This window comes from Tetrao urogallus (genome assembly GCF_951394365.1).
Source record: "Tetrao urogallus genome assembly, chromosome: 2".
Lineage (NCBI taxonomy): Eukaryota > Metazoa > Chordata > Aves > Galliformes > Phasianidae > Tetrao > Tetrao urogallus.
The window spans coordinates 26,669,392-26,697,185 of record NC_136814.1 but is presented as its reverse complement, the minus strand read 5'-3'; the positions used below and the strand labels follow the sequence as shown (position 1 = coordinate 26,697,185).

General features: G+C 40.4%; 1 protein-coding gene across 1 annotated transcript; it reads left to right on the top strand.

The window, feature by feature from the left end:
- Window positions 1-27,794, top strand: PPP1CB (protein phosphatase 1 catalytic subunit beta; the record flags this gene model as incomplete). The annotated part of the gene is made up of 8 exons (XM_079550497.1): window positions 1-52; window positions 10,999-11,130; window positions 14,109-14,339; window positions 14,681-14,785; window positions 22,787-22,858; window positions 26,174-26,325; window positions 27,122-27,256; window positions 27,690-27,794. The coding sequence occupies 8 exons, from the start codon at window positions 1-3 to the stop codon at window positions 27,792-27,794; spliced, it is 984 nt and encodes a 327-aa protein (XP_079406623.1).

Genomic DNA, 27,794 nt, shown 5'->3' with positions numbered 1-27,794 from the left:
ATGGCGGATGGGGAGCTGAACGTGGACAGCCTCATCACCCGGCTGCTGGAAGGTGAGCGCCGGGCCGCTTCGCGGGAGAATGGGGGCGCCGGCGGGAGGCGGGCGGGGCTCGGCGGGAGCCTGAGCGGCCCCTCCCTCGGGCCTGGGGGGGCTGGGCGGCTCGGGGGACTCCGGCGGTCGGGCCGTGCCCCGCGCAGCTCCTCGCGGTGGGGAGGGGACGCTGTGGGGGTACCCGGCGGGGCCGGGAGGGGGGAGACGCGCTGAGGCGGCCGTCCGCCTTTAAGGGCGTCGAAAAGGCGGAAAAGCCGCTGAGGAGCGGTTCCCGCCGCCGCGGCTGCCCTCTGGGGGAGACTCGGCCGCGGGCGGGGGTCGGTCGCTGCCTTCCGGGGTTGAAATCGCGTTGGGGAGCGGCGTTAGGCTTGGGGCTGTGTGGGAGCGGCAGGCCAGCGGCCCTCTGCCCGTGCTCTGCAGCGCTGCTGGGGGCTGCGGTGGGTTTCTTGCGGGTTTCCTTCGTCGTGAGGATGGAAGGTGAATCCCTCTTTCCGGAGAAGCTGCGGTACTGTTACCAGCGTTTTCTTTCTCTCGTAAGTTGTCTCTGGTGGTCGGTCTCCGCAGGCCCTTTCTCATGTAGCTGGCCCATCCCGCACGCAGCCCGTGCCCGGTGTGCTGCACGCACGGATACGCGCTCTTCACTTACTGCCTTGCCACAAATGGAGATGGGAGCCTCGTGTACTTAGGTCGCTTTGCACAAGGCTTGTATAAAGAAACGTATGGAGTACGTACTGTTCTGGAATAGAAACAAGTTTCCTAAGTCTGAAAATTCTTCTTAGCCAAGTTATTGCCGAGCAGAGTTTGTAGGACTCTCTGTTTTTTGGGTAATTGCTAGCCTTTTTGGTGGTGAAACTGTAAATTAAAACCAGTAAAACCAATGTTGAAAAGGACATGAAGGCGTTGGGCAATTGCACTCATGTTTGTGTTTCACGATACACACTGTAGTGTAGTATGGAAAGAAGCTGCAGCTGTTATCAGTCACTTTATCTCTGATCACTACTACAGATAAACTCCGTGTTTTCTGCATGTTGAAATCCTGATTAGTAGGTAGGTATGAGGAGGCAAGCTAGGCAGTAGCCCACTAAACATTGACTTTTTATTGTGTGTTTGTTTTTTTTTTTTTTTTTGGAACTTCCTAATGTGTGTGTATGTATGGTGTTGTGGTTTTTTGGTTGCTTTCTTTTTGTCTTACTTATGGAAAGAGGCTCTAACAATAAATAAGTAAAAATGAGAAGTACTTTTCCTCTCTGCCCATCTGGTGGTTGCTTAAAAAGAGATTGTTTTAAGGTGATTAAGACCTTTAAAATACTTGTTACCTTTCACATATACCATAAATGCGTTGCAGCTCTCTAGCCCTTTGGGTTATTACTGGCTATACTGAGACTAAGCAACCTCATCTATGCTTTTCATTCCATGGCAATTTAATTTCTTAGGATATGTATACGCAATTTAAGAAATAAGTTTTGCGTCTGTTTGTCAGCTAGTTTATCTCTTTGAGCAGAGATCAGGAAGATTCTTTATGAAAACAGGATGATTTTTCTTGTCCCTTACAAACAGAGTAGAAGGAGCACTTTGTACAACATATTATATTGTATCTGAAAAGGAATAGTTTCTTCCAGGTTACTTTTGAAAAACAAATAGTGCATTGCACATGGACTTACATGTAATGTTTTTTATTTGTTTTACTGCTAATATACAGTATCTTAAGCTGCAGTTTGAGCAGTAGTGTTTCAGGCTGAAGCCTTTTCATGCAGCTAGCAGCTCATGTTACAGAGCTGATGCTGTCACTTAGCTGACCCATGCCTCTGTGTGTGTATCTCTCCTCATGCTGTTTGCACAGGGCAATTCCTATCACCTTTTATCTCTGGAGCAGTCTGTAGAAAGTAAACTGTTTGTTTCCATTATGACCACTTCAATTTTGACTAAAACAGTGAGGAAAAGTGGCTTTTGAGCTGCTAAAAAAGCAAAAACTGTGTTAACATGATCAATAGTGTTTTTTTTATGAAATGTTGATGTGCAGGATGCCTGTAGTCCTTTTGGTTACTTGAGGTGAAACTGGATACTGTTCAGTTTCAGCGGTAGTCTACAATTGTCTGAGGCTGCACATAAATTTTAAAGGCAGTAAATGCATATTAGAAGCTGTGGCCTGAACCTTCCCTGCTATAGTTGGCCTCCTGGTTTGTGACACCTGTTCCTAGGCTGTGAGGCTAGCTAGCCTGAGTTCTTGTGTTCTTAATTAGATTTCTTATAACTGTTTCCACTGTGGTTGCTCAAGACCACTTCTTGTCTTCTGGGTTATATAACACCTTAAACTTGCCTTTTGATTGCAGTAGATCATCTTACCCTGCATGTGATTCTTCTTGTTTGAGACATCAGTATGAGGAGGCCTGTGGCTGGGCTGCTTCGGAGAATTCCTCAAGGACAAACTACTAACACTCAGCAGATGTGCATGCATGCTTACCCTGAACATGTAGTTGGGATCCTCGGAGTGCCTGAGGCCAGACTGATTTGTTCTTGAGTTAAATTGGGGGCAGTTTTCAGAAAGGCTTAGCTGAGCCATAGGCTAATGCTTGATGATAGTCTCCTAGGACGTTGGTTTATTTCCATGTTCTTGCATATACTGAATACTTATCCTGTTTTATTCCTGAATTCACTGCTGAATTAATGAATGGTAAGATTTTGTTTTGCAATGACTGTTACAATATGTCTGGTACTTGCTTACTTGTTATAGATGGTGCTTCTAAATGTGTGCCTGATTGATTTTGGGGATATGATAAGATATATTTTGATACAGAAATAGCTTATAAAAGATTCTGCAAGCACTTAAGTCATACAACCACAGTTTTTTTTAACCTTAGCTGAAACATTTTTGAACTGATGGGGGACCATAAAAGTGAACGCACTGAATTAGTTTAGAGTTTTTCTTATACAGGTATTCAGAATTCTAGATATGGATCAGGCTTAGTTGCACTATAGTATACAAAAAAGATGGTCATATTTTTTTTAAACACCCAGTGTGCTGTTTTCTTGTGGTTTTTTTTTTTGTTTGTTTGTTCTTGCTTTCTCAGCTATGCCATCTGGTGGATGGATCTTCCCAGCCTGTTCTATCTATAGACAGTCCAGGATTGCGCACACGTAAGATTGTCATCTACACAAAAGATGTGGAACATGCTGTATTTTGTCCCGTCTAGGTGCACCGTACGTCCCTCTGTGGGAAATGCCATGACATCTGCAAAAATGGTGGGCTAGCTTGGTGTACCAGGTTTACATTTAACCCGGGCTGTAAGTGAACTTAAGCTTTGGGTATGTATGGTGAAGTTCCTTCTGTGGCAAAGTGGAGATGCTGGAGTCACTGTGCCTTTTCTTATAAGAGAGCTATGGGTGGTTATTAGGCTACCACGTTTATGGGGGTGTTGGGCTTCCTGTTCTTGTGCTGTAACTGTCTCTGTGTATGAGTCCAGTTGGGCTGGACTTCAGCCATTTCTATAACTGGATCTCTGAAGAGGACTTGATTGTGAAACCATTGTACAGGACCGAGCTGCTTGCTTACCTAAGTCTCGCGATGTGTTAACAATTTGATTTCAGTTAATGGAATTTGCTCTAAGACAAATTTGTTTTTTGGTGAAGCTAGCTGGGTTGCTCTTTTGGATAGTACTGAGTCTACTATGAAGGTCAAGAGGAGAGTTGTCAAGCTTCCTGTAGATGCGGGGAATGGTTATAGCTTCAGTGCTCAGCTAAAAGCATGATTTTTTTACATCCACCTTAATAAAACTGTGATCTCACCGTGTGAGGTGATGTCTTCTAAGAAAGCTACCAGCTTTGTTTTCTTGTTATTTCAGAAATAGGACAGATTGTGACAGACTTATATTTGAGCATGAGTCAGTTTTTCAGGTGAAAGGTGAATTTAAATGCTTATGAAATAATTGGGATGTTTTTTATTACTGTTAAATACTACAGATTTGTTGGACTAATGCATTATTACCAGTGAGCTTCAGATTTGGCTAATGTCTCAGTTGGCTATCCTACCCAGGCAGCCTGGTGTTCAGATACAATACCGTAGCTGTGCTGCAGTTCCATGGACTTCATTGCTGATACAGAGAGGCAATTGTGGATTCATGATAAGATCACACTGTGGAGGTGAATCTTGAAAGATCAAAGGTTATGGCCTGATTGGCAGTGAAATCATTGGACAAGCTGGTATTAGAAAGAATAAATGATAACAATGCGAGGAGTTCTTGGCTGAGGAATCGTTTTTGAAGTATTCTTTGTCTCTGGAGAGATAAAATTGTCTGTTTTCATTGTATGTTCCTCAGTGTGTACTGCATTAAATGGGGAGAAGGGATACAAGAAGAGTGGTGTTTTCTGCTGAGTTTGTACAGCAGTGCAGATGTGAGCCAGTTCATCCTTGGCTTTATAAGTGCAGGATGAATTAGATAGTTGACTTGAAAAATTGTACTGTAGGCCAAGAGCCCAGTGTCAAAAAAGGTATGCTGGTTCCTTTCTTCTGTTGGATTATTTTGCTGCTTTAAGCCTACCTACATGATTCAGTAATTGTTTCACTTAACACTGCTGCAGAATATTTGTCTTTGTCTTGTTCAGAGGTTACAGCTAAATTATAGCATAAAAGAAGGAAGCAGTGCTTTATTTAATGTAAACAGGAGGATTTTCTAGCCTGAGTATTTCATCAAATGTTTGTGAGTGGCCATTACAAAATAGGTATGTAACTTTAAAAAAAAAAAAAGACAATAAGTAGTTTATCAGTGTGAAGTCAAGCATACTATATTTGGCTATAGCTTGGTGAGGTCAGATGGTGTACTCAGGGAATGGGGTGTGTGTGTAAGGAAATCTACTGTGAACTGCAGCCTGGAGTACTGCTGATGCCATCTGTGTCTGCCTTGTGAATTTCATGTAGAAATGGCCCTGTTTACTGCCTTCACAAAACGTCCAATGATTTGTCTTTTAGCATTGACTACTTCATCTTTGTTTTACAGCACTGTCTTCTGTCTTTTGGCACTTGAATACCAAGCTTGTTTGATGAAGTTTTAATGTGTGTCTAGAATCATAGAATTGTCAAGGTTGGAAAAGATCTCCAAGATCACCTAGTCTAACTGTCCACCTACCACCAGTGTTTTCCCATTAAATCAGGTTCATTCACTACAACATCTAAATGTTTCTTGAATGCCTCCTGGTAGGGTGACTCTACCACCTCCCTGAGCAGCCTATTCCAGCATCTGACCACTCTTTTGGAGAAGAAATTTTTTGTAATATCCAACCTGGTGTACCTTGGGGCCATTCCCTCTAGTCCTGTTCTACACAGCAACCATGGTATTTAAGTATCTGAGGAATTAGAAGTGCAAAAGTCATCTTAAATTGTAGCTTTCTTAATATGTCTTCAGCCGTCTTCCTCCTTGTTTCTCATCAGGAGTAAGGACGCGATTCTGTAATCTGCCCTTGCCTGTCTCCAATCAATAATTTTGTTAGCTCTGCTCTAGAGGAAAAATTAAGTCTGACTTTGAGAAAGAAGCTGATGTTCTTTGTTATGTGAGATTTTAATGCTAGTTTAACCTTGCAAGTAATGTGGAAAAGAACTTGCCACTCTTTTGTATGTTACTGCACAGTGAGAGGTTTCTACCTCATACTTTGCTGGTTAAGGGGGCTTTATTTCAAGTGTAGCTAAGCAAACACAATAAATATAGAGCAATAACAAGTATTAGGGTTACATATTTTGCTTATGGAATGGAATGATTGCTGTGATCTTATCTTTCAACTTTGGATCCGACAATGATTGGGACAATAAATGATTATGAATGACTGAGACCATAAGCTGTATGGAACCTCTGTATTAAACAGGTGGCCCATGAGGAGCGAATGCAGCTGGCAAAGTTTTTGATGTAGGTTAAATTGCATATTGTGGTGGGCTGATTTGAGTGTCCCCTGAAGCAATCTTAGATAGCTTCTAATGGTGCTTCTCCATGAGCATTAATCCTGCTGGATAGTATGAACTTCAGGAATGTAGTTTCAACTTCTGGTGAAAGAGGAACACTTAGTTGTTTGGTTATTTCCCTGCTTATAAATTGAAGGCTTGAACAGTCTTTTACTCTGCAGTCATTTTGTATGATGTTAAATAAATCCTTTTAAAGTGAGCTCATGGTCCAGCACTGTGTTCTTCAGCAAAACTCTTCATCTTGAGGGCATCTAGTGAGGATAGGTGTCGGTTTTAGGCCTTTTGGACTGAGCAATGTAGCTCTTCAGAAAAAGCTCTCCAAAAAGCTAGCTCTTCTGTTGTTTGTGTAGAGTCGAGATGGTACACACTATTGCAGAGCTTTCTTCACTGTGTAACATGCACAGTAGCTGTTTGTTCAGCAGTGTGCTTTCTTTAATTAACAGTACTGGTACCTTTAGCTTCCAGATCCATTCTACTCCTGCTGTTCAGAAGCTGTTCAGGGTTCATCAAAGATTCCAGGATACTTTGTTGTACAAGAGACAAACAGTTGAATGTTCAGTTGGTTGGTGCCAATGATTAAATGTTCCAGAGACTATCATGAGTGAATATATACACTTGTGGGATATTGGCAAAGTTGCTTGCTTGCAGTCTTGTGCTGTGGTTTTTGTTTGCTTCTTGTTAAAGATTTGCTTTGGCAAATAGAACTTGAAAACAGTAATTTTGGAAATACCTTGTTTGGAGCTTCTGCCAGAAGAACAACTGGCTGCTTAATCCTTAGCTTATCCTCACCCAAGTTCACAGTGGTTGCATCTTCCAGCCTGGGGAGCTGTCTAGATTAAAGTTCTTTGTTGTGCCTTTGTGCTAGAAGGAAAAGGTGTGCTCCCTAGTGCAGTTTACTCTATGGGCTTGCAAGGGTACATGCAAAATATGTGTGTAGGGGAAGATGGAAGTTGTTTCATTATAGCAATTGTACTGGCACCAGTATTTTTTCCAACTTGGTAGAAGTGTGTATGGGGTCTAGTGATGGCCTGTTTATCAGACAACACTCACTCTTTCAGCACGTGTGTGGTATTAGAACACAGTCGTGCTAAGGACAGCTGTGCGTACCACAGCTGATTCAGTAGTAGAAGAAACTTCTATTAGTGATACCACAAAATGAAAAGCTTGGTTACTTGAAGTGAGAGGCACATCAGAGACAGAGTGGCAGACTGGCTTGAATGTGTTTGCTCAACTCTGTGGGGTAGTATGGCAGAAGGAACAAAACTCACAGAACCTCCAGTAGTCAGTTCTCAGACCGCTTTGCTTGGTGTTGTAATGCTAGAAAGTGTGGCAGCCTTACAAAATCTGCTGGTCTCTGGCATGGGTTTGGAAGGATGCTGGCAAACGGAACCAACAAACAAGCAAAAACCCCTTCTTAGCGTGCAAGTTTCTTTCCTGGCACTGCAACTCGCATCTCAAATTATTGGCTCCTATTGTTAGATTTACCAAGGTGCTTACCAGCAGTTGTGTAGGTGCTGAGACACTTTAACAGTATTTAGAGTAGGTTTGGTTTACTGTCAGAGCTATTGTGCTAAAATAATAGCTTCACAATACAATGTATAGTGTAATGCCTTGTTCTCCACTAGGTTGTCAAAGTTTAAGCTCCTATCAGTAAAGGTTTATTCTGGCATAGGGCTATGCATGCAGGATTGAGACTTAGAAGAGGAGTAGTTGTCCCTGACAAAGATTTTTGTGTAAGTCAATGCTTGTTCACTGTGTCTGCATCATAGACAACTAATTGATACCTAATGATGAGCTACTGTTCCTCCTCTGGTAAACAGCAACCATTGGAAATGATTGATTTTTTCCCAGTACTGTTAAAGTTTACTGTGAGGCGCATGCACTGTGAAATTTGTATTTGTGGCTAGCATGTTTAATAGTGGTTTCCTATAGTAATTTGCAAAGAAGTCTGAAAAACGCAACTTGTGCTCTTGATCCAGTTCTCATGACTTCCTTTTAGATCAGTTCTTGAGGAGTTGTCTTTTGAGAAACTAAATATGGTGAGAGATGCTCTGACTTACATTCCATACAGTGCCTAGCTGAGCCAAGGAAACGTAAACAGATTTCTAGTTGTAGTGTACGTGGGTGAAAGATGTGCTTAGTTTTGCTTGTCTGTTTGTGCCAGGGCAGTGGCCCAGCTCTTCCAGCTGCCTGGCTGGGTAACCTTTCAGCACCTTTGAGTGCGAGTCCAGTGATATGCCGAGGCTTCTGAGGTCACAGTAGCTTCTTATTTTTCACTACATTATTTGTCTTATTGACTACGGGGATTATGGAAGAAAACTTGCCTCTTTAATACATTTTTTGAAGATGATTTCTCAAGAAAGCCCAGGCTCTGCTTCTTCAAATGGCAGTGAGCTTGTGTGCCTGCAGAGCTGCTGCTGATTCCGATGGACAGGCCTTTGTAAAGGCCTGGTGACTCAGGGCTGTTCCCTCCCCCAGGGCTGCCTGTAACTGCAGCCACCAGGCATTTTGTCTCCCAGTGACAGGCTCAGCATAGTTTTAGAAGCTGGGTTTATTTATTTATTGTGTCTAGTAATTAATTGCCAACCTGTTGGCTTTCCTGTTAAGGGGCTGCAGCATGTAAGGCTGCATTGTAAAAGGTCAGGAACTGGCACCACAACTCTGGATGTGCTGTGGCAGTTGGCTGATTTGGAAGTCACGAGCTGCATGTTCAGTATGTGTTCTAGTGCAGAAATCAGGCAGCACTTAGTGGCTTAATCCTGCAAAGCGTTTGTTCCAGATTTGAACCCATCTTTTTCAAAGGGAGCTAATGCCGGTGTTCTAGGAAATATTGATTGGATCAAAGCTAGTGTTACAAGTGCCCTCCTTGAACTGCAGCCTCAGTTTTGGTCTCTGTGCTTTGGGACCATTTATGGAAACATCAGTGTTGTCTATAGTGGATTTCCTGGGCCTCAGTTCCAAAAGTAGACTGGGTGTAATGTGTGTGTAGTTTAAGTTACTTCTTGGTTTTAATCCTTATTACATGGCTTCATCTTGGTGTTGCAAAACATTGACAGTAGTTAAATACAGAAGCAAACTTAATTGCTTACTGGAAGGCTTTAAAGGAAAGCAAATAGTGGAGTAGAATGTGGCAGACAAGCTAGTTAGGCTGAAGAATTGTGCAGTAGGACCTTGATGTTACAGGCATCAGGCAACCATGGGTTTAAAATGTAGCATAACTACCTCAGTAAGAGTAATTGAAACTGTTAAGACTGTACCCTTTTCAGATGGGAACTTTCTTAGGTATAGTGAGAATTTGTTGTGTCTAGCACAGTGAGTTTCAGGTCTGTGAAAGAGAGTTGTATAAGCTGCTGGAGTGCAAGTATTTGAAAAACATGGAAGAGTTTAGAGGATTTTGGTACCTGCAGATTGAGTAGTCAAGTCCTGTGCAAAGCTGTCCAGATATATTTATTTCTTGCCAATAATCCCTTGGAGGCTGAAGATGCATTTAAGTGCATCATGTTGTAGACATTTGAAATGTGCTGCAACTGAAGCCTATGCATTTGTTCTCCTATCATTTTGTGTCTTAATTGTCTGCCCTTGTATTTTTTAACATGTCATTCTTCTGCATTAAGATGTTAGATTACAGAGAAGTTAGTAAAAGCTGTCTGCTTTCTCTAATGTAGTTAGAAGAAGGCGTGTGACTTACCATACAGTAAATGTCACATGCAGTCATTTGGAGTCACATGTCACATTTGGAGTTTTCCTGAAAGAAATCTCCCTATGGTGCTTCTACTAGCCTTATTTTTGTGGGATTCTACTGAGCATTGTATTATCACTGCAGATAAGCTGGCCTTCCTTCTGGTGCATTCCTGCTGGCTGTCCCAAAGTGTAGTTTCACATCTTCTCTTTCCTACTTGAACTACTAATTCTTTTTTTGACTCTTCATCTCTTCTGTGGCTGCTTAACCAAGACTTTCGTAACCAAGTCTTTCATAAGACTTACTGAAATGGAGCAAATACTTTAAGTCAAGTCTTACTGTCTTAGAGTTTGAAATCATGACTCAGATTGCTAAAGGTTCATAGCACTTTTTCTTATAGCTACTACTGTGGTTTAGTGCTGTGTTGCTCCATGTGAAGCAGGAGGCAGAACACTATGTGGATACTGCTGTATTCTGCTCTATTAGTTTGCATCTGGTTGTTAGTTTATACTAACATGCAAAACTGAACCACATCAGCCAGGGTGGTAGACGTTTGTTCTGTTTTACTGCCTCACGTACGCACTGGAGCCTCTGAGAGAAGAATCACGTAGGTATTCATGGAAAGAAGCAGCTGCAGGTAGGCTTGCCAGAGGATGTTAGTCGGAGTGCAGCGTGGATGTCTTTGGAAACTTTAGTACTAAGTATGGGTAGGAATACTTGGCTTGTGGATATAGGAATTGATTTCAGGTGAATTGAGTGTCTGTTTGGATGCTGAGGTTCCTGTAATTCAAGATCCATTATATATGAATGAAGATTTTTTCAACACAGACACAGCTTAATGTCATGTTTCTGGTAGGACAATTTCAGCTGCTGAAAGCACAAACACACCTGTCTTTTCTTTGTGTTTAGCTCACCTTGTTGAACTTAGTTGGCCTAGATCATTTTGTGTTAATGTTTGAGATTTCCATTCTCTTTTTTTTTTTTTTTTTGTTGCCTGCTGTGAATACTCTAGCATTATCTGATAATTCACTAAAACACATTTTGAATTTGCTATTTATCCCAACATGTACAAAAAAACAAGATCTAAATCGCTACTTTCTGTGACCGTGACTTAACAGGGACGCATTTGAGCTGAAGCGCAGGTTGCCTCTATCAAAGTTTAATTTTAGAACTGGCTGGAATATGCAGTTCCCACTTTTAATAGATAAGTTGATGTGTGCTGCTCTTTTTGTCAGATACAGACTTCAAACGCAGCTCATCTGCGCTTATCTGTCATTAGGCATCTGTGTGCCAGCTATCTTAATTGTTAAACATCTTGTTTCAGTGCGAGGATGTCGTCCTGGGAAGATTGTTCAGATGACAGAAGCAGAAGTTCGGGGCTTGTGCATAAAATCACGAGAAATATTTCTTAGCCAGCCTATTCTCCTGGAACTAGAGGCACCGCTGAAGATCTGTGGTATGTAAGCTTAATGTATGTATATTATGTAGGTGTGTTGATTTAGCTGTATGCTAACTGAAATGAAAGGAAAAGTTGATGAAGAAGATACTAAGGTACGCAAATGGCCTTGACTTGAGCTATAAGGATTAGTGATGGAGACCTTCTCAATCGTAAAGGTTGTTCTCAACTTAGATTGGATTAAGTCAAGAAAAGGCAACTGATGTTTGCTCTTGGTGCTGCTTAGGAGCAAGTGCTGATTGGCAGTAAGAGCTGCATGCACTCTTTTCTAGTGCACATCTTGCAACCTGTCCCTTGTACTTCCTTAAGGGCTTGCACAGAGCTGCTACTGCTTGGATCATTATCTCAGAGTATTTTTAAAAAGCATTAAGAAGTAAATGTTTGTTTTTCTTGTTCCCTTCATAGCAGAAACTGAAGAAAGATCTTTATATAAGATAAAATGGAGCACTTCATTAGTCTCTGTTTGAAAATTGAAGAAAGCATTGTTAGTCTTTCAACTTAAAAAATATCATAAATCAAAATTTCTTAACATGTAAAACGTACCTCAAACTTTATATTAAGTATCATCAAATGCTGTTATCCAATAGAAGTAAAACTGCATTCTTTACCACCCTAAGCCTTTAGAATATGCTAGACTCCTTCAAACATGCAGTTAATAGGCATGCATGCATTTTTAACTGTTACTGAAGTATTGTAAATGCTAGCTTGTAATCAGGCTTCAAGTTATTAACAGCAGACAAATGCTTGAATTTGACTGCTTGAAGTATCATAGAATTAAAACTTTCTGGCAGAGCAATTGTAGTGATATGCCATACATTTAGAATATTAGCAGTTATTTAAGAACAAACATAACACTAATGGCAGAGTCACTCTTAAATGACTGTTTGCTTGCTTGAGTACGGGGGAGGAGAGGAACAGGACAAGCTTGCCTAATGACATAAATTTGAAGGTAAAAATCTAGCTTTTCTACATTGTATTTATGCTGTGATGAGGAAAAGACCAGTGTCATCTGATTCCTAGATTGAAGAAAACTGGAATACTTGCATACGGTCTTAATATTAAGTTAAATCTGCAAAGTATAGTTAGGCTCCTTCAAACTGAGTTTCTCAATTGTTTCAACCTAGACAGCCTAGAAGTCTCTTAGATGCACAGTAGTAGGGATAGCAAATGCACAGTTACAGAAGAGATTTGTTGTTTTTAAATTACATGTTAAACAAAGTGATAGCAACTAGAAGTGTCAGGAACCTAAATTAAACATGAGAGAAATTGTCAAGATGTATTTATTTAGAATTGGAAGAGTGGTGATGGCTTTCGCCAGAAGCACAACATGCTGCTGCACTCCTTTGAACTACTGTTTTAATGTGTTCAGGTAGTGCTTGAGAAATTGTTATAGAACTGTCTTCTCTAATCAGTTCAAAATAAAGCTTTTACCTCTTGAATGGCTGTGTTCTAACATAAGATGAAAGATTTTCTTATGTAAATGTCAGTTTTAAAATAGCAGTAGTTTTTACTCGAATATGCTTCAACTTGTGCCCGTATGAAGCTGTATTTTAAATTATCAAGTGCCTGCAGTGGAATAATGTTAAATGCTTTGGTCACTTCACAGAGTAGTTCCTACTAAATGTTCCTTCATCCTTTATGTCCTTTAATTCCTTTAGCTCATGCATGTAACAAAGTAGTTTCGAACAACGAACATGAAGTATTTCCATAGTATATTTACTTTGGTGATGAGTACTTGTGATAGTGATGAAGTTTGAGTACTACTTGGATAGTTCTGGAGTACTGGATTCAACATCATGGTGACACACTGATGAAACTCGTATGATTCTGGTCTTGATTTCTTGTAGGAATTCTTGCAGTGTATGCATAAATGATTTTGGCTGGTAGAACTTGAGAGGGCCTGCAGTTGGGTAGTGGATAATGTTCATTCTTAAAAGGAAAGTAGGATGTAAATCCCCTCCTTAAGCAAGAAATAATTAAAAGCGTTGTCTGCCGGAAGAAAATTGTATTGAGCTTCTCATGGAAAGATAAAGGGGAATAAAGCATCATGTCATTACTGGGGTACACAGTTCCACACAAGATGTGAAGGTCTTTTTGTTTGGTCTGAGATTCTGAAACAAATTGTAGGCATATGGGGGGGATATCTTGTTTGTTAATTTTGCTTGTTTGCTATGGTCATGGAGGCTAGTTCTCTACTGGAAAATTACTAGGTTTAATGAAGACAGGTATTTTGCCACGGGACGAAATCACAGTTGAAGATGTGTTGATGACATGCTTAGTGTAAGGGATCAAGAGGTGATCTGTATTATCAGCATACAGCTTTTAGTGAAGGTTTCTTAGTTATCGTTTTGCATTCAGTCACTTTTGTTAATGTTAATGAGTTCTACTGTCAGCTGAAATATCACATCTACTGTACAAGTTACTGTATAGCTTTGGTACCGCCTTTGACGTTATGGGCAACTCACAGGTAACTTCTGCTTAGTCTGATGCGATGCGTTATGGTGTTTTAATTGCTGATTGTTTTTCTGACTTCATTTCTATATGACCAGATGAGAGCATGGTTGGAAAGCTTAAGCATAGTTTGAAAACTTCTTTGGCTTTGGTTTCTCAGATTTTCATAGTGTCCCAACTGACTTAATAGTTCTGTGAATAGTGAGTTAGTTGCATTTAGTAAGTCCTTGGTTTTGTAGTGTAACATAGTAACACTGTGATCCTGCACATAGCAGGGGGGCTGAAACAAGATGATCACTGTGGTCCTTTTCAACCCAGGCCATTCTAGGAGTTTATAACATAGTTTTCACTTTTCTGGTACCTATTGTCAGTCTGTTTTTAAGGGAGAATGTTGGTTTTTTTGTTGTTGTTGTTGTTTTGTTGTTTTTTTTTTTCCCTACCATCCCCTATTAAGTAATTGATTTAAGCTCTTGATGTGTCTGCTCTTTACATTGTTGCACTAACCCTTAATAAACGTCTTTATTCAGGTGATATTCATGGTCAGTATACAGATTTGCTTCGACTATTTGAATATGGAGGATTCCCACCAGAAGCAAATTATCTTTTCCTTGGAGATTACGTAGACAGAGGCAAACAGTCTCTGGAAACAATTTGCCTACTTCTGGCATATAAAATCAAGTACCCAGAGAACTTCTTTCTCTTAAGAGGAAATCACGAGTGTGCTAGCATCAACCGGATCTATGGATTCTATGATGAATGTAAGTTAGACCTATTTCTTCTGAAAGCCTGATGTATATTCATACTGTGTTTTGGAAGTACTTACAGCAATGACTCATGATTCATATGCTGTAAGAATTTCAGTGTTCTGTGAATCTGCTTTGAAACTTTCTGGAAGTGCACATCAAAAGGATATTAAACTTAAAATTATTTTCTATTCTGTTGTCCTTGAAATGGTATTATAGGAGTCTCTAAGTGTACTCAGGTTTTAGAAATAAAGCTGTGAAGACAGCTTACATCCTTGATCGGGTTGTGATATATATTGCAGGCTGGCTTTAAGAAAATAGTCATCTTTTCCTCATCTCTCACACTGTTCTTGTAGGTAAGCGGAGGTTTAACATTAAGCTCTGGAAGACCTTCACAGACTGCTTTAACTGTCTGCCTATTGCAGCCATTGTGGATGAGAAGATCTTCTGCTGTCATGGAGGTAAATGGATGACTACTTTTAAAGGCTGTGTCTAACCTGTTCTTTGGATTAATATTGTATCAAATTGAGTGGATGTGCATACTTTTTAGCTGATGATGTATATTGTCTGCAAAGGTCGTTGTTGTCTTGCATTTTTCTGTACATCTGGCAGCCAACAGGTGTTGTGCTTTCCAGTCATAAATGACCACTTGTCTCAGAAGGGCAAATGCATCTAAGTATTCTTGTCAATACATATCCCTCTTTGGAGGATTATGAACGTGAGATGTTGATGCCTGATGTTTGCTTTGTGACTTGTTGCCAAAACTATTTACTGATGCACAGCAGATACTGGAATCCCTAGCTGTGAAGTGAAAGAAAAAGCTTCACAAGTAACTGCAGCTCTGTGGTCTTGGTCTCTTTAGCTGGTTTTGTAGGATGCTGGTGGAAGAGACCCCTGAGACCACATAATCATCATTTCATCATTGAATTCATGGGGTGATCCTCCCCCTCTACTTTGCCCTGGTGAGGCCTCATCTGGAGTACTGCGTCCAGTTCTGGGCTCCCCAGTACAAAAAAGACAAGGATCTCTTGGAAAGAGTCCAGCGGAGGGCCACGAAGATGGTGAAGGGCCTGGAGCATCTCTCCTGTGAGGAAAGGCTGAGTGAACTGGGTCTGTTCAGCCTTGGGAAGAGAAGACTGAGAGGGGACCTGATCCAGGTCTATAAATATCTAAGGTGTGGGGGGCAGAATGGCGAGGCCAGACTGTTTTCAGTGGTGAGTGGAGACAGGACAAGGGGAAACGGCTGGAAACTGCAGCATAGGAAGTTCCGCACAAACATGCGCAAGAACTTCTTTACAGTGAGGTGGCGGAGCACTGGAACAGGCTGCCCAGGGAGGTGGTGGAGTCTCCTTCTCTGGAGATGTTCAAGACCTGCCTGGATGCCTACCTGTGCGACCTGGTGTAGGGAACCTGCTTTGGCAGGGGGGTTGGACTCGATGATCTCTGGAGGTCCCTTCCAACCCCTACAATTCTGTGATTCTGTGATTCTGTGATCATGAGTTTCATCATTTGATATTGGATGGGATCAATCACGGCTCCGACACCAAAGGACATCGACTGTTGGAAAACATACATTCTGGTCACCTGTCCCATTGCTATACAGTTTTTGTAGTGGGGGGAAAAAAGTGTTTGATTTGCAAGAAAGCTTTGACTTCTTCCCACGCTGGGACTTAACTCAGGCACTCTTTGTCAAAGGAAACACCCCATGTTTTGCTGGTTGGTGATGCTTAGAGGAATCTGGGACCTTGTAGAGTACTGTTCCAACGACTTAAACAACTGACAGTGCTTACAAATTACTTCTGTAGTGGCAAGAACTATCCCACTGTTTTCCATCTATCTTTGCAACTGCCTTCTTTACTTAGCAGCTTGATCCAGAATTGGTGTGGTATCATATCTGCATTGCCAAGGAGGTGAACAGAAACTTAGTTTGAACAGCTCCAATAGGATTTAGAAATAATGTTTACCCAAAATTCTTGTGCAGATTTCTCTGAACTGTGATATTGTATTGATGACTGCTGCCCTGCCTTTATTCAAGTTCCTCTGAGGGTTGTGCCTGTATGGAGTGATCCAGCCTACACTTGTATTCTGTATTGACAGGTTTTGCCTTCAGTGCCTGCTACTCTAAGCTTATCAGTCTTAAGCATAACTTGCTTTCAGGTGTTAGCTTTCCTTTGTAAATCCAAAACTAACACAGTGGTAGACAACTGAGTCTGTAGCAGCATCCAGGTGGCGTTGATGTGTTAGGGAAATTACTTTTTTCTCTTGAAGGGTGGGGGTCTTTTGTTCTTTTTTAACTGGTAGTTGTCTTAGGAGCTAAAGGTTGCAATTACGAGGAGGATTTATAGGTTGCTCTGAAAGTAATGCCTCCCATTGATTCCCATGGAAACTACAGCAGATACAAAAAGCACAGTGGCAGTACTTGATAAAGCAAACTTTCAGCAACGAAACACTGTTTTTTAGCACAGTACTATTAGCTACACTCTTTTTCCAGAAATGAACAAGAGCCTTAAATGCTGCACTTGTTTAAAATAAATAAAAACTTGCACCAGTGGAGGTGACCCAATGTTGCACAGCAGCAACAATACTGTCATAGCAAAGAAAATGTTGCCTATGCATCTTTTATCGGCCCAAACAGATGAAAGTCTCAAGGTGCCAAATCTGGGCTATATGGTGGATGCTGCAGGGACAGTCCAGCCAAGATTGTCAGTGTGCTCCATGCTGTTGAAAATTATATGGGGCCTGGCAAGAGGAACTTTCTTCTCTCACCTGACTCTACAAGTTGGAGCCTTCAGTTTAGTCTGCGTTGGGATGCAGCAGAGTTGATATGGCTTCTCCAGTTTCCAGGAAATCCGGGAGAGTCACCCCTTTCCTATTCTAAAAAAAAAAAACACAGTGCGCTTCACTTTACCTACTGAGAGCTGCATTTTGAACTTTTTCTTTGATGGGGAATCACGTCACCACTCATGGACTGCTGTTATGACTGTTGCTCACAGTGGTGACACCACATCTTGTCACCAGTAATGACATGATCTGCGAAACTGTCACCTTCAGCCTAGTATTTGTCCTGATGAATTTGTTCTTCCTGTTGATGTGAGAGCATTCATGGGAGCCACCTGGTATAAGTTTTGCAGTGTTCCAGTGTTCCCACCATAGTTTCCGATGCACTGAAGCCAGTATTCAGCTCTGTATGTATTTTCCCTGGCTGTAATTCACGTGATTGAGCTGATCAAGGTACTCCTCATTTTTGTAGTATGACAGCTGTGCATGGCTGTCTGGAACATGACTTGTCTTTCATGACACTGTTGCTACTGCTGAAACACACCACTCATTGCCTCGCTGTGCTAACATCCACCGTTTGGTCTTCATAAATGTTCAGCAAATGTCAGTGGGTGCTCTTTTTATCACATGGAGGTATTCAGTGAGACACCTTTGCTTCACATGCGAAATTGACTGAGCACCCTCAAGATGCTTGCAGGTGCCACGAAGCTGGGTGGTACAGTTGACACATGAGAGGCAAGTGATGCCATTCAAAGGGATCTGGGCAGAATTGAGAGTTGGTCCCATACCAACTGCATGAAGTTCAACAAGGTCAAGTGCAAGGTCCTGCACCTAGGTCGAGGCAGTTGCAAGCACAAATAGAGGTTGGGTGGAGAAGGGCTTGAGAGCAGCCCTGAGAAGGGTTTGGGAGTGTCAGTTGATGAAAGATTTAATGAGTCAGCGACATAGCTTGAAGCCCAGAAGGCCAATTATATTCTGGCATGGAGAGAATCATGGCCAGCTGATGGAGGGAGTTGATTCTGCCCCTCTACTCTGCTCTCCTGAGATCCTACCTGCAGTACTATGTCCAGGTCTGGGGCCTTCAACAGACAAAGGACTGGGGGCTGTTAGAGCATGTCCAGTATAGGGCCACACAGATAATCAGAAGGCTAGAGCAACTACCCTACAAGGGCAGGCTAAGAGAGCTGGGGCTCTTCAGCCTCAGGGAGAGAGGGCTCTGAGGGGATCTTAGAGAAGCCTCTTTCTGGTATTTGAAGGGGGCCTGCAGGAAAACTGGGGATGGATGACTTCTAAGGGCAGGTAGTAACTGGACAAGGGGAAGTGGCTTTAAACTGAAAGAGAGTTGATTTATCTGAAATAGTAGGGAGAAATTCTTTAGTGTGAGGGTGGTGAGACACTGCAGCAGGTTACCCAAAGAGGTTGTAGATGCCCCCATCTTCCTTCCCCCCCACCCCCCCAAGAAAAGAAAGCATTCAAGGCCAAGCTGGATGGGGCTGTGAGCAACCTGGTCTGGTGGGAGATGCCCCTGCCTATTGTAGGAGGGTTGGAACTAGGTGATCTTAAGGGTCCATTAGAATTCAAACCATTTTATGATATGCAATTCCATATGATGTGCCACTTTGTCAGACTGCCCCTCTGCTGACATGTATCGTATGGCAACAAAATGTAACTATTAATGGGAATGTTCAACCTCTACTGTCATATCACCAACTTCTCCTCTTAGATCATAAGCCAACAGAATAAAAGAACGAGGCGTAGCTTTCAGAGCAGCCTTTGTACAAAATCTCTTATGCACCAAGGAAGCCGTCGTAAGTCATACTTTTTTGAAATATATTTCTTTACCATCCTTGTACTTTATTGTATTTTATTTTATTTTGGAACAGTAGGAAAAAAAGGTGATAAAATATTGAGATATTTCAGGTAAGTAATTAAGCTTAGGTGGTAGAAAGTCACTAAGGATACTTAGAAGGTCAAGTAGAATACTGTATTCTGTGATGAAGCTGCATATACACACAAAGTATCAGACGTGAATTATGAACAAGAAGCCTAGCAAGTTATTGTCAAGAAAAAGGAATACTGGTATAGTGGGGGTGGTTCACTGCTTCTTTAAGGAAGCTGGAAAATTTTACATGTATGCTTTAAGGATCCCCTTATTCAATAGAACAGTAAATTCTGTTTCTCATATTGCCACTTAAACTTGTACAGGTTTCACCTGTACCTGAAATACTGAACACTGCCAATCACAGCTTATCTTTGGCTGTGAAATCAAGTGAAAAGCTTCTGAAATGTGCTGTGTGCTCCTAATCAATGAAAGTGGACATTCAGCACTTAAGCTTTGCCCTTTTTCTGCTCTCTTCCAACCCTGTCCAAACTACATTCCAGATTCCCTGAAGTCATGGACTGTCAACACCTTTTCATGATGTTACTACTGTAGTAAACATTGAGTCAACAACACTAACTCTGCTGGAGGTTGAAGCTAGCAGGTAGATATAAGGTAGTGCTTTTTTTTTTTTTTTTTTTTTTACTATATTGTGCATTTTTGCATAGTTTCTTTAAAAAATGTTGTCCGATGGGATACATCATAAAACTTTGCAAAACTGCATAGCATAGTAAATAAAGGCACCTAATTTATCCCAGTAGATTTCTACAGTAGTTTGAAATCCTAAGTCAGCTATTTCTCCTAGACATCACAGTGTAATCAAACCTTTCCTGCCATTCCTGTCTCCAAATGTTCTTGCTTTCCAAGGATCTTTCCAAATATTATTTCAGCTTGCCTCCTTCTTCCCTCTAGGTTGAAACTTTCTTGTGTTTCAATTTAGTGCTTTATCTTTATTTTTCAAAGCTGTCCTCACTTCTGAAACAAAGACTACTTCTGACTTTGATCTTCATCTTACCTTATTAAAGCTCATTCCATAACCATTCCCACCTTCTCCCTTTTACTCTGCTTTGTGTGATATACAGTATTGTTCTCTTTGACACCATATTCTAGTTCTAATTTTTGGAGCGTGTTTGTGATTATATCCTTTTGTGATTACATGCTGTGCTGTAATCTGTGCTGTAGTTTTATGTTGACTGAACACATTTGTCTGACCATTTGAGCTCTAAGATGTTATTCGTGTCAGTTTAGTAGATATACATAAGATTGTACGATAGATAAGACTGTGATGTTACTGACATGATGCAAGGAGTCTTGATTCTCATATGTAGTATCCAAAGAGCAGAGGAGCTTTCTGGATTATTATGTAAAAGTGTGTAACAATCAGTCTTACCTTACTAGCTCTACCTGATGAGTAGTTTTAAATCTGTGGCCTGAATTTGATGAGTCTGCCATGAGTAATAACTTGCTTCTGTTTTCCATTAGGAAAGGTGTACTCTTACACCTCAAAAAGACTGTATGCTGAATGCTTATCTGTCATTCTGACAGGACAGCTTAAGTCAGTTGTGTTTATTTTCAATGCATGGTTTGTAGCAATCACTGTAGAAGTGACAACTTGACCTGACTTTCAGCAACCGGGTTGCCTCTGTAATTCCTTCATTTGATGCTGATCATGCACAATTTTTGTCCATAGACGTGAATTTCAGGCACGAGTTATTCATGTTTGTGCAAAGGAAATGTTACTTTGGGGACAAACGGCCTCTTGATAAGCCATGAAGAGGTCTACAAACATTCAGGTAGTTTCTTGGGTTTTTAGGATTTTACAGCAATGTAAAATAATGTAGAACTTAACAGCTACAGGGTTGAGACATGACTTAGAATTTTTCTTTTGAAAAACTTCCATGTTTTGGGTGTAACCTGAGATGCTTGGAGCTGTAACACCAAAGAAGGTCACAAACTGGCTGTACTTAACTGAGATTGCCCATTACTATCTCAGGGTGTGGTAGTTCCTAGAACCCACACACCTTTGTGCTAAAGTAATCTACGTGCAAATGGATCAGATTTGGGGAGGGAGAAGTGGGTCAAAGTTTAAAAGCTGATTGTCGATTTGAATTTGTTTTTCTCCCTGTATTGTTTTGTAATAGACTAAAACTCCTTTGATGCGTTATCTAAAGTTAGATTTTCTGCCATCCTTCACAACCTCAAGGATATTATCATGAAGATGGTTTTGGCAAGCTAATGTGGGTAGAAGGCTTTTATGAGAAGACCACTTCAATAAAAATCATCTAAAATCTTAATACTGGAAAAATTTCTCAAATCCTTCCTTACATCAAATATGTTGAAGTCTCTGTTCATCCAGTGCATCCATTGCTATTGTCCTATCCTAGATGTCAGCTGAGATTATGTTATGTAGCAGTTCCTTTCGAGTGACAGATTTCTTGTTATGCTCAAAATTCTGGACTGAGTAAAATGGGTATGACTTGCTAGTGTAAAAAATGTTTTATCGTATGTCAGAACTAAATGCTCTTTTCAAATTTGTGGCTTCCTTAACGAGGTGGTCTTAGCCTAAGTGATATAAATATTTTACTCACTTCAGAACCTTTAGTTAATGTCATGTTAATACACTAGTGCATCCATCCAGTAGTCTCTTTTTATGCCTGTATGCCTTAAGTAAAAACAGTTCTGGAGGGAGCATGTACCTGAAGAGTTCAGAGCAACTTGGTAACCCCATCATTTGCTGCAATTAAATATTAATAGGGTGAAACTATACAAAAAGAGGTGTGTTCTTTATGATTAGCGACTTGAATAATCAACACTGGTTTTATGAATGACTAAGCAGCTGAGCTGTAGTAGATTACTACCTTTTGTGCTCATGATTTACTGCAATTGCAAAATCTATTATTCATTTACAGCGTCCAGTGGCTGCTGCTCAACTGATGCAATCGCAGAGTGGTTTGGATTGGAAGGAACCTTTAAGATCATGTAGTTCCGATTCCCCAGCTGTAGGCAGGGGCACCTGCCACTAGTCCAGGTTGCTCACAGCCCCATCTAGCATGGCCTTGACCACCTCCAGGGAGAGGGTATCTGCAACCTTGCTGAGCAGCCCATTTCAATGTCTCACCACCCTCACAAGAATTTCTTCCTACTATCTAGGATAAATCTACCCTCTTTCAGTTTAAAGCAATTTCTCCTCATCCTGTCACTACGTGCCCTTAGAAGCCCCCCTCCAGCTTTCCTGTAGGCCCCTTGCAGGTACTGGAAGGCTGCTAGAAGGTCCCCCCAGATCTTTCTCTAGGCTGAAGAGCCCTAGCTCTCTCAGCCTGCCCTCATAGGGAAGGTGCTCCAGCCTTTCAGTGTGTGGTAACATTTTGAAATAGTGTTGTCAGTTGAATTCGATGTAAGTCATACCTGCTGGCTGCTTTTCCTTACGGTGTTTTAAAGCTGGATGTGTTATACTTTTCTTTAGCTTTTTAAAAGTAAATTGGTTGCACAGATCTGCATCTGTTTTACTTGTGTAAGATAATGGGAAAATTGTCCTTCAGTGGTTTTCTGTCTAATGGGCTATTGAAGTGAATTTACTTACCTGTAGAATTCTATGTATGGCTGAAATCACAGTAGGAAAAAAAGCACCTCACTAATTTCACTTGTGTTACTGTTTGGGAGCCTAATGGTCTTACTGAGAACAATCTTTTGTTTGTATTGCAGTGGAAACAATGGATGATCTGTCTTCAAACCTGTTTGTTCTCTGGAATCCTTTCTAACAGGTAAAATATGTATATAAATCACTTGGATTTTTTTCTTCTTACAGGACTGTCTCCAGATCTCCAGTCAATGGAGCAGATCCGGAGAATTATGAGACCTACAGATGTTCCTGACACAGGTGAGTGGCTTGGAGTTCACAATAAATGGGTGCTTGAGATGAAGTAGGTTTAATCAATTCCTGTACAGGCAATGCAGTGGCTGAAGTCATTAACTCTGTTTCACTACAGTATTGCTTTATTTCTGTGCAGAACGTGAATCTTGTTCCTCGTGATGACTCAGTTAACTGATACTGTTAGGGGTTACTGCCCACGTTGTTATTGCTTATCATAACAAACTATCCACGCCTGCCTTAAAGCAAACTTAGATGTTCAAATAAAACTAAACAATTCATTCTTTTTCTTGCCTTGATTAGACACACCCAAACTTCTTAATATATCAACATAATTGTTTAAAGGTTGCGGAGTATTATTTGAAATGTTTGAGCCTCTTTGTACTTGATCCCAGTAGAAACATGTCTTCCCCATCTAACTAGTAGGATCTCCTTCTTCAACTTTACTGTCATTGGAATTACATTGCTTGTGTCATTGAGTAGTCTTGAAACTTTCTTTTGCTAAGAGATTGTATTTTGCTTATAGATAGTGAATGCAAATTACCACTGCTTTCTGTTCTCTTTTTGAATGGTATTAAACATCTTCTTTAGTGTCCCATTTATTCCAGATTTATTACTAGAGGATTAAAAAAGCTGTCAAGCAGTACAGTGAGATTTTACGTGTTGTTTTCAACAATAGCCTGAAGTTAACTTAGAGGAAATATCACGTTCAAAGCTTTTCTTTTTTTTTTTCTTCATTGTTTGAAATGATGTTATAGTTAAACCTTGGAAAAGAAAAATTCTATTTCCTGTAATGTCTTCAGTGCTGGTGCATAGGAGTAATCCAGGGTCTGATTTTAATCCGTCTACTGCACCTCGATCAACTACACTTCTGTGCAAGATGGTATATGCACACTTGAAACAGATGCATTACTAGACTAGTAAATGAGTGTTTCTGTAGTATAAATGGCACTTGAAGTTCTTCCTCTTACACTATTTATAGTTCACTCCATATCAACGTAAATGTCATTACAAATGAGTCAAACTTTACATTTATCGGAGCTTTCAGAAGAGGTAGTTTTATTCAACAGGCTGATGCTCCTGCTTGAGCCACCCCCGCTTCAGGAATGCCCTTGCCCTTGTAGTTCCAGTTTCCATGGACACTCATCTAAAGTGATGTATTCTTAGTACCTCCTAAAAATAAGCATAGGGAGTTTAAAGGAAAAAGAAAAAGAGGGCTGTGGGAGGAGCTGTGAAGCTTTTGATCACTGATTTACTGTCTTCATTTGGTTTTCAGAAGCAGACAGATGTTTTCCAGTAGAGCTAAAATGGCAGGGACGTTGAAGGATTTGTTCTTTTGGGCCTACTGATGGAAGCCATTAAATATGACTGAACGGAAACAAATCTTGCAGAAAGTAAACTGAAGCAGTCTCACCATGAGAGTTGAGGTTCTTGAAAGCTGTTTGTAGAGGGATGGCTCACATTGATGCAAAAATTGTTAGATGTTTTTGTGGCTTGTGCTGATAAGGTTAGATCATTACAATGGTTTCTTCTAGTGTGATAGAAAAAGCCATTCCAATATCAACTGCAGTTTAAAGACCTTTTATTTTCATGGCTTTTTCATGGTGTTTAGAAGCTACTTATCCAAATTTAACTTCTTACGGTGACTTAAATCAGTTGCCTCCAAGAATACTACTTAACCCTCACAAAGTACTTAGGTATATATATATTTATTTATTTTGGTTAACATTGCTGACTGTTCACATACTGGGAACCTGTAGCTCCCTCTTTTGTGTAATCTTGAATATCTCATGTCTACTGTGTTACATTCTTCCAGTCAGCCTAAGCTATTGTAATGGTAGGTGTTGCTATTAAAAATGAACTCATCTGACTGGCATAGTTCAGTTGTATATGTGAGACTAACTTTTTGCAGGATTCTGTTACACAGCTATTAAAGATTATAGGACAGATTTGTATTTTTCTGTGTGTGACTCTAAAGATTGTTTGGTATCTTGGTAGGGCAGTAGAAAAGGAAGTACTTCTAAGTAGTTCAGACTGGCAGCTTCTGCCACTTGTTGGAAATCCCAGCTAAGAAAACAGCAGGTGCTGAAGTGAAACTTGTGAAAAATATATTCAGCATAGGACTAAATTTCAGTAAAATCATTTTAAAATGCAGTCTGTATTCAGCAGATTGTTTTGAGGTAGATACCTGACTTAAAAGGCAGCTGTTCATACTCGGAGTTGTTTTCTAAAAGCAAAGTGCTGGTCTCTGTTAAAGATGTCTCTGTGTCGCCAAAGACCAACTTGATAGCTGGATATAAAAATAAAATAGTAGCACTATTTCTATTGATAGCTATCGATATTCTATCGATATTCTTGATTATAACTTGCAGATCTTGCTTTGTAAAGAAGAATGTCTTCAATATTTTGTGTAGCTTATAACCTGACTTACACTGAAATTAAATTTTTGAACTCTTGGTAGCAAAGCCAGCTGATTCCTACTGTTGGTTGTGAGACAGTGCACTTAAGTGCTTAAATACTTAAGGGTTAGTCATCAGAGGCAGAGAGAGTACAGTTTCATGTCAATTGAGATAAAGCTTGAATGCTTTTTGGTTTGTTTGTATTGCAGCTTATTGGCCTGAGGCGTTGCAACTGGACCAGAGGATCATCTTTAGTACAAAATTTAACTCCAGTGTTAGTTGACCTCTTGTTGGCAGCTGGGAAAAGGCATTCACCAATGTTAAAATAATAAAGATTTAATTACTTGAATTTAGGTTCCGAACTGTTTGGCATGAGACTTAAAAAAAATCATGGCGGTTCAACCATGCTGAAAATGAAATTAAATTTTGATTTAGTCAGTCAAGGTTCTTCATGTATGGTAAGAAAGGTTTCATGTTCAGAAGTTTCTGGTACAAATTTCTGTTGTTTTTTCTGACTGGTCCTGCATAGGATTCGACAGTTCAGTGTGTCTGTCAAACTCAGCTGCTTGGCAAGCTGTGAAATTGGTGGTTGCCTTTGAAAATTTGCTGCACTGCATTGTTTTTTAAATTCCTCAAATGCTCTGTGTAAATATGCTGAATGTTACAAGTAAATATTATTTCAGAGTTCTTTGGTTTTGATTTTTTCATCTCAAGGTACCATCATTTTTAAAGGAAAAAAAAACCTTGCTGTATTCTCCAGACTTGGGCAGACCTTCTTGCCTGAGTCAAAATTCAGATACTGCTGAATTTGTTGCTAGGGTGTGTTTTGTTTTCTAGGAAAGCTGCTCTGGTGATTACAGTAAATCTATTTTACTTGTATTTGACCTCTTAAGACTAATATCTTCACTTGCATTATTTTTCAAAGGCTTACTATGTGACCTGCTGTGGTCTGACCCAGACAAAGATGTGCAAGGTTGGGGTGAGAATGATCGCGGGGTCTCTTTCACTTTTGGTGCTGATGTGGTCAGTAAATTTCTGAATCGTCACGATTTGGATTTGATCTGTCGAGCTCACCAGGTAGGAATGATTCTGTTACTGCTTAAAACTTCTAGACTTCTTGTGTGTTTGATATTGGTTATGTGTAGCATGTATTTAAACTTATTTTGTATTGCTTTACTTCTAGGAAAAACAAAATGTTCCTAATAAAGGAACTGTAAGTCTGCATCTTGTTTGCTCACTGAACTGACTATCTCGTGTCAATTAAGTAAAATGTTAACATTAGGTTTCTATTATATTAAGGTTCTATTCTAGGGAAGTGGGAATATCCTTAGCTGATGTATTGTGCTACTTTGCAGTATTTTAAGAGTGTTTTGTGCTCTTAGAGAAAGCACAGCAGAACCAGCTTGCTTTTAAACCATCAAAGTTGTCAAAAGCCTGTACTTGGCTGCTCTGAAGTTTTGTAGGACCGTCACTGTACTGCAAGTGAAACTTCATGGTTACCGTTGCAGTTAAGATGATATGTGGACCTTTTGTGCTCTGAGCCCGTAGGTCAAATGTATCCAAGTTTGCATATAAACAAAACACTGGAATTCCTTAAACTGACAGTGTGTAAACTGACTTCCAAGTACAATGATATCAACAGTGAAACTGATGCATATCTAATATTAGGATAGTCAGACAGTTAAACCTACTTGATTTGGCACTCACTGTTCAGATAGAGTGAATCTGTCCTCTTTAAAGACAGAGATAAAATATATTTTTACTGAATTCTTGTGTCTTCAGTAGAAGGACTGTTTGCCTTAAAACTTGCCTTTTTCTTCCAAATGTATCTTTTGGTTTTTGTGAGCTATATTAATTTTTCTGATGTTGACAGGTGGTTGAAGATGGATATGAATTCTTTGCTAAACGGCAGTTGGTCACCTTATTCTCAGCTCCAAATTATTGTGGAGAGTTTGACAATGCAGGTGGCATGATGAGTGTGGATGAAACTCTGATGTGTTCCTTTCAGGTATGATGCATTTGTACAGTCAGTGTTCCTTTAAGTGTTGGACTGTGTGTGAGGTGTTAGTATTTGTTGTTGCCTCTGTTTCCATGCTCATTTCAATGTTATTTGAGTAATCTGTTTATCATCACAATTGGGTGGATGGCACTCATTTAGTGCGGTTATTCTGCTCGAATTTTATTCCTTACTCCTCCTTGGATGCGATATTTTGAGCTCCTTTTCTTTTCTCCCTTCCACCACAGTAAAGAGGTGGAACTAGAGGTTAGAAACAGTTTTCTTAGTGCTGTTGCTGTAAGATTCAGGAACTTGTATGGTCGTGTTGTGATTTCTAGTCCTCCCCCACCCTGTTCTTTCTGAATGAGGCCTCACATTGACTTAAGGGTATTTGAAATGTTCTCAGCTGTCACTGACTGAAAAGAACTTCTTTATTTTCTCTAAGATATTGAAGCCATCTGAAAAGAAAGCCAAGTACCAGTATGGTGGACTGAATTCTGGGCGTCCAGTCACTCCACCTCGCACAGCTAATCCACCGAAGAAGAGGTGA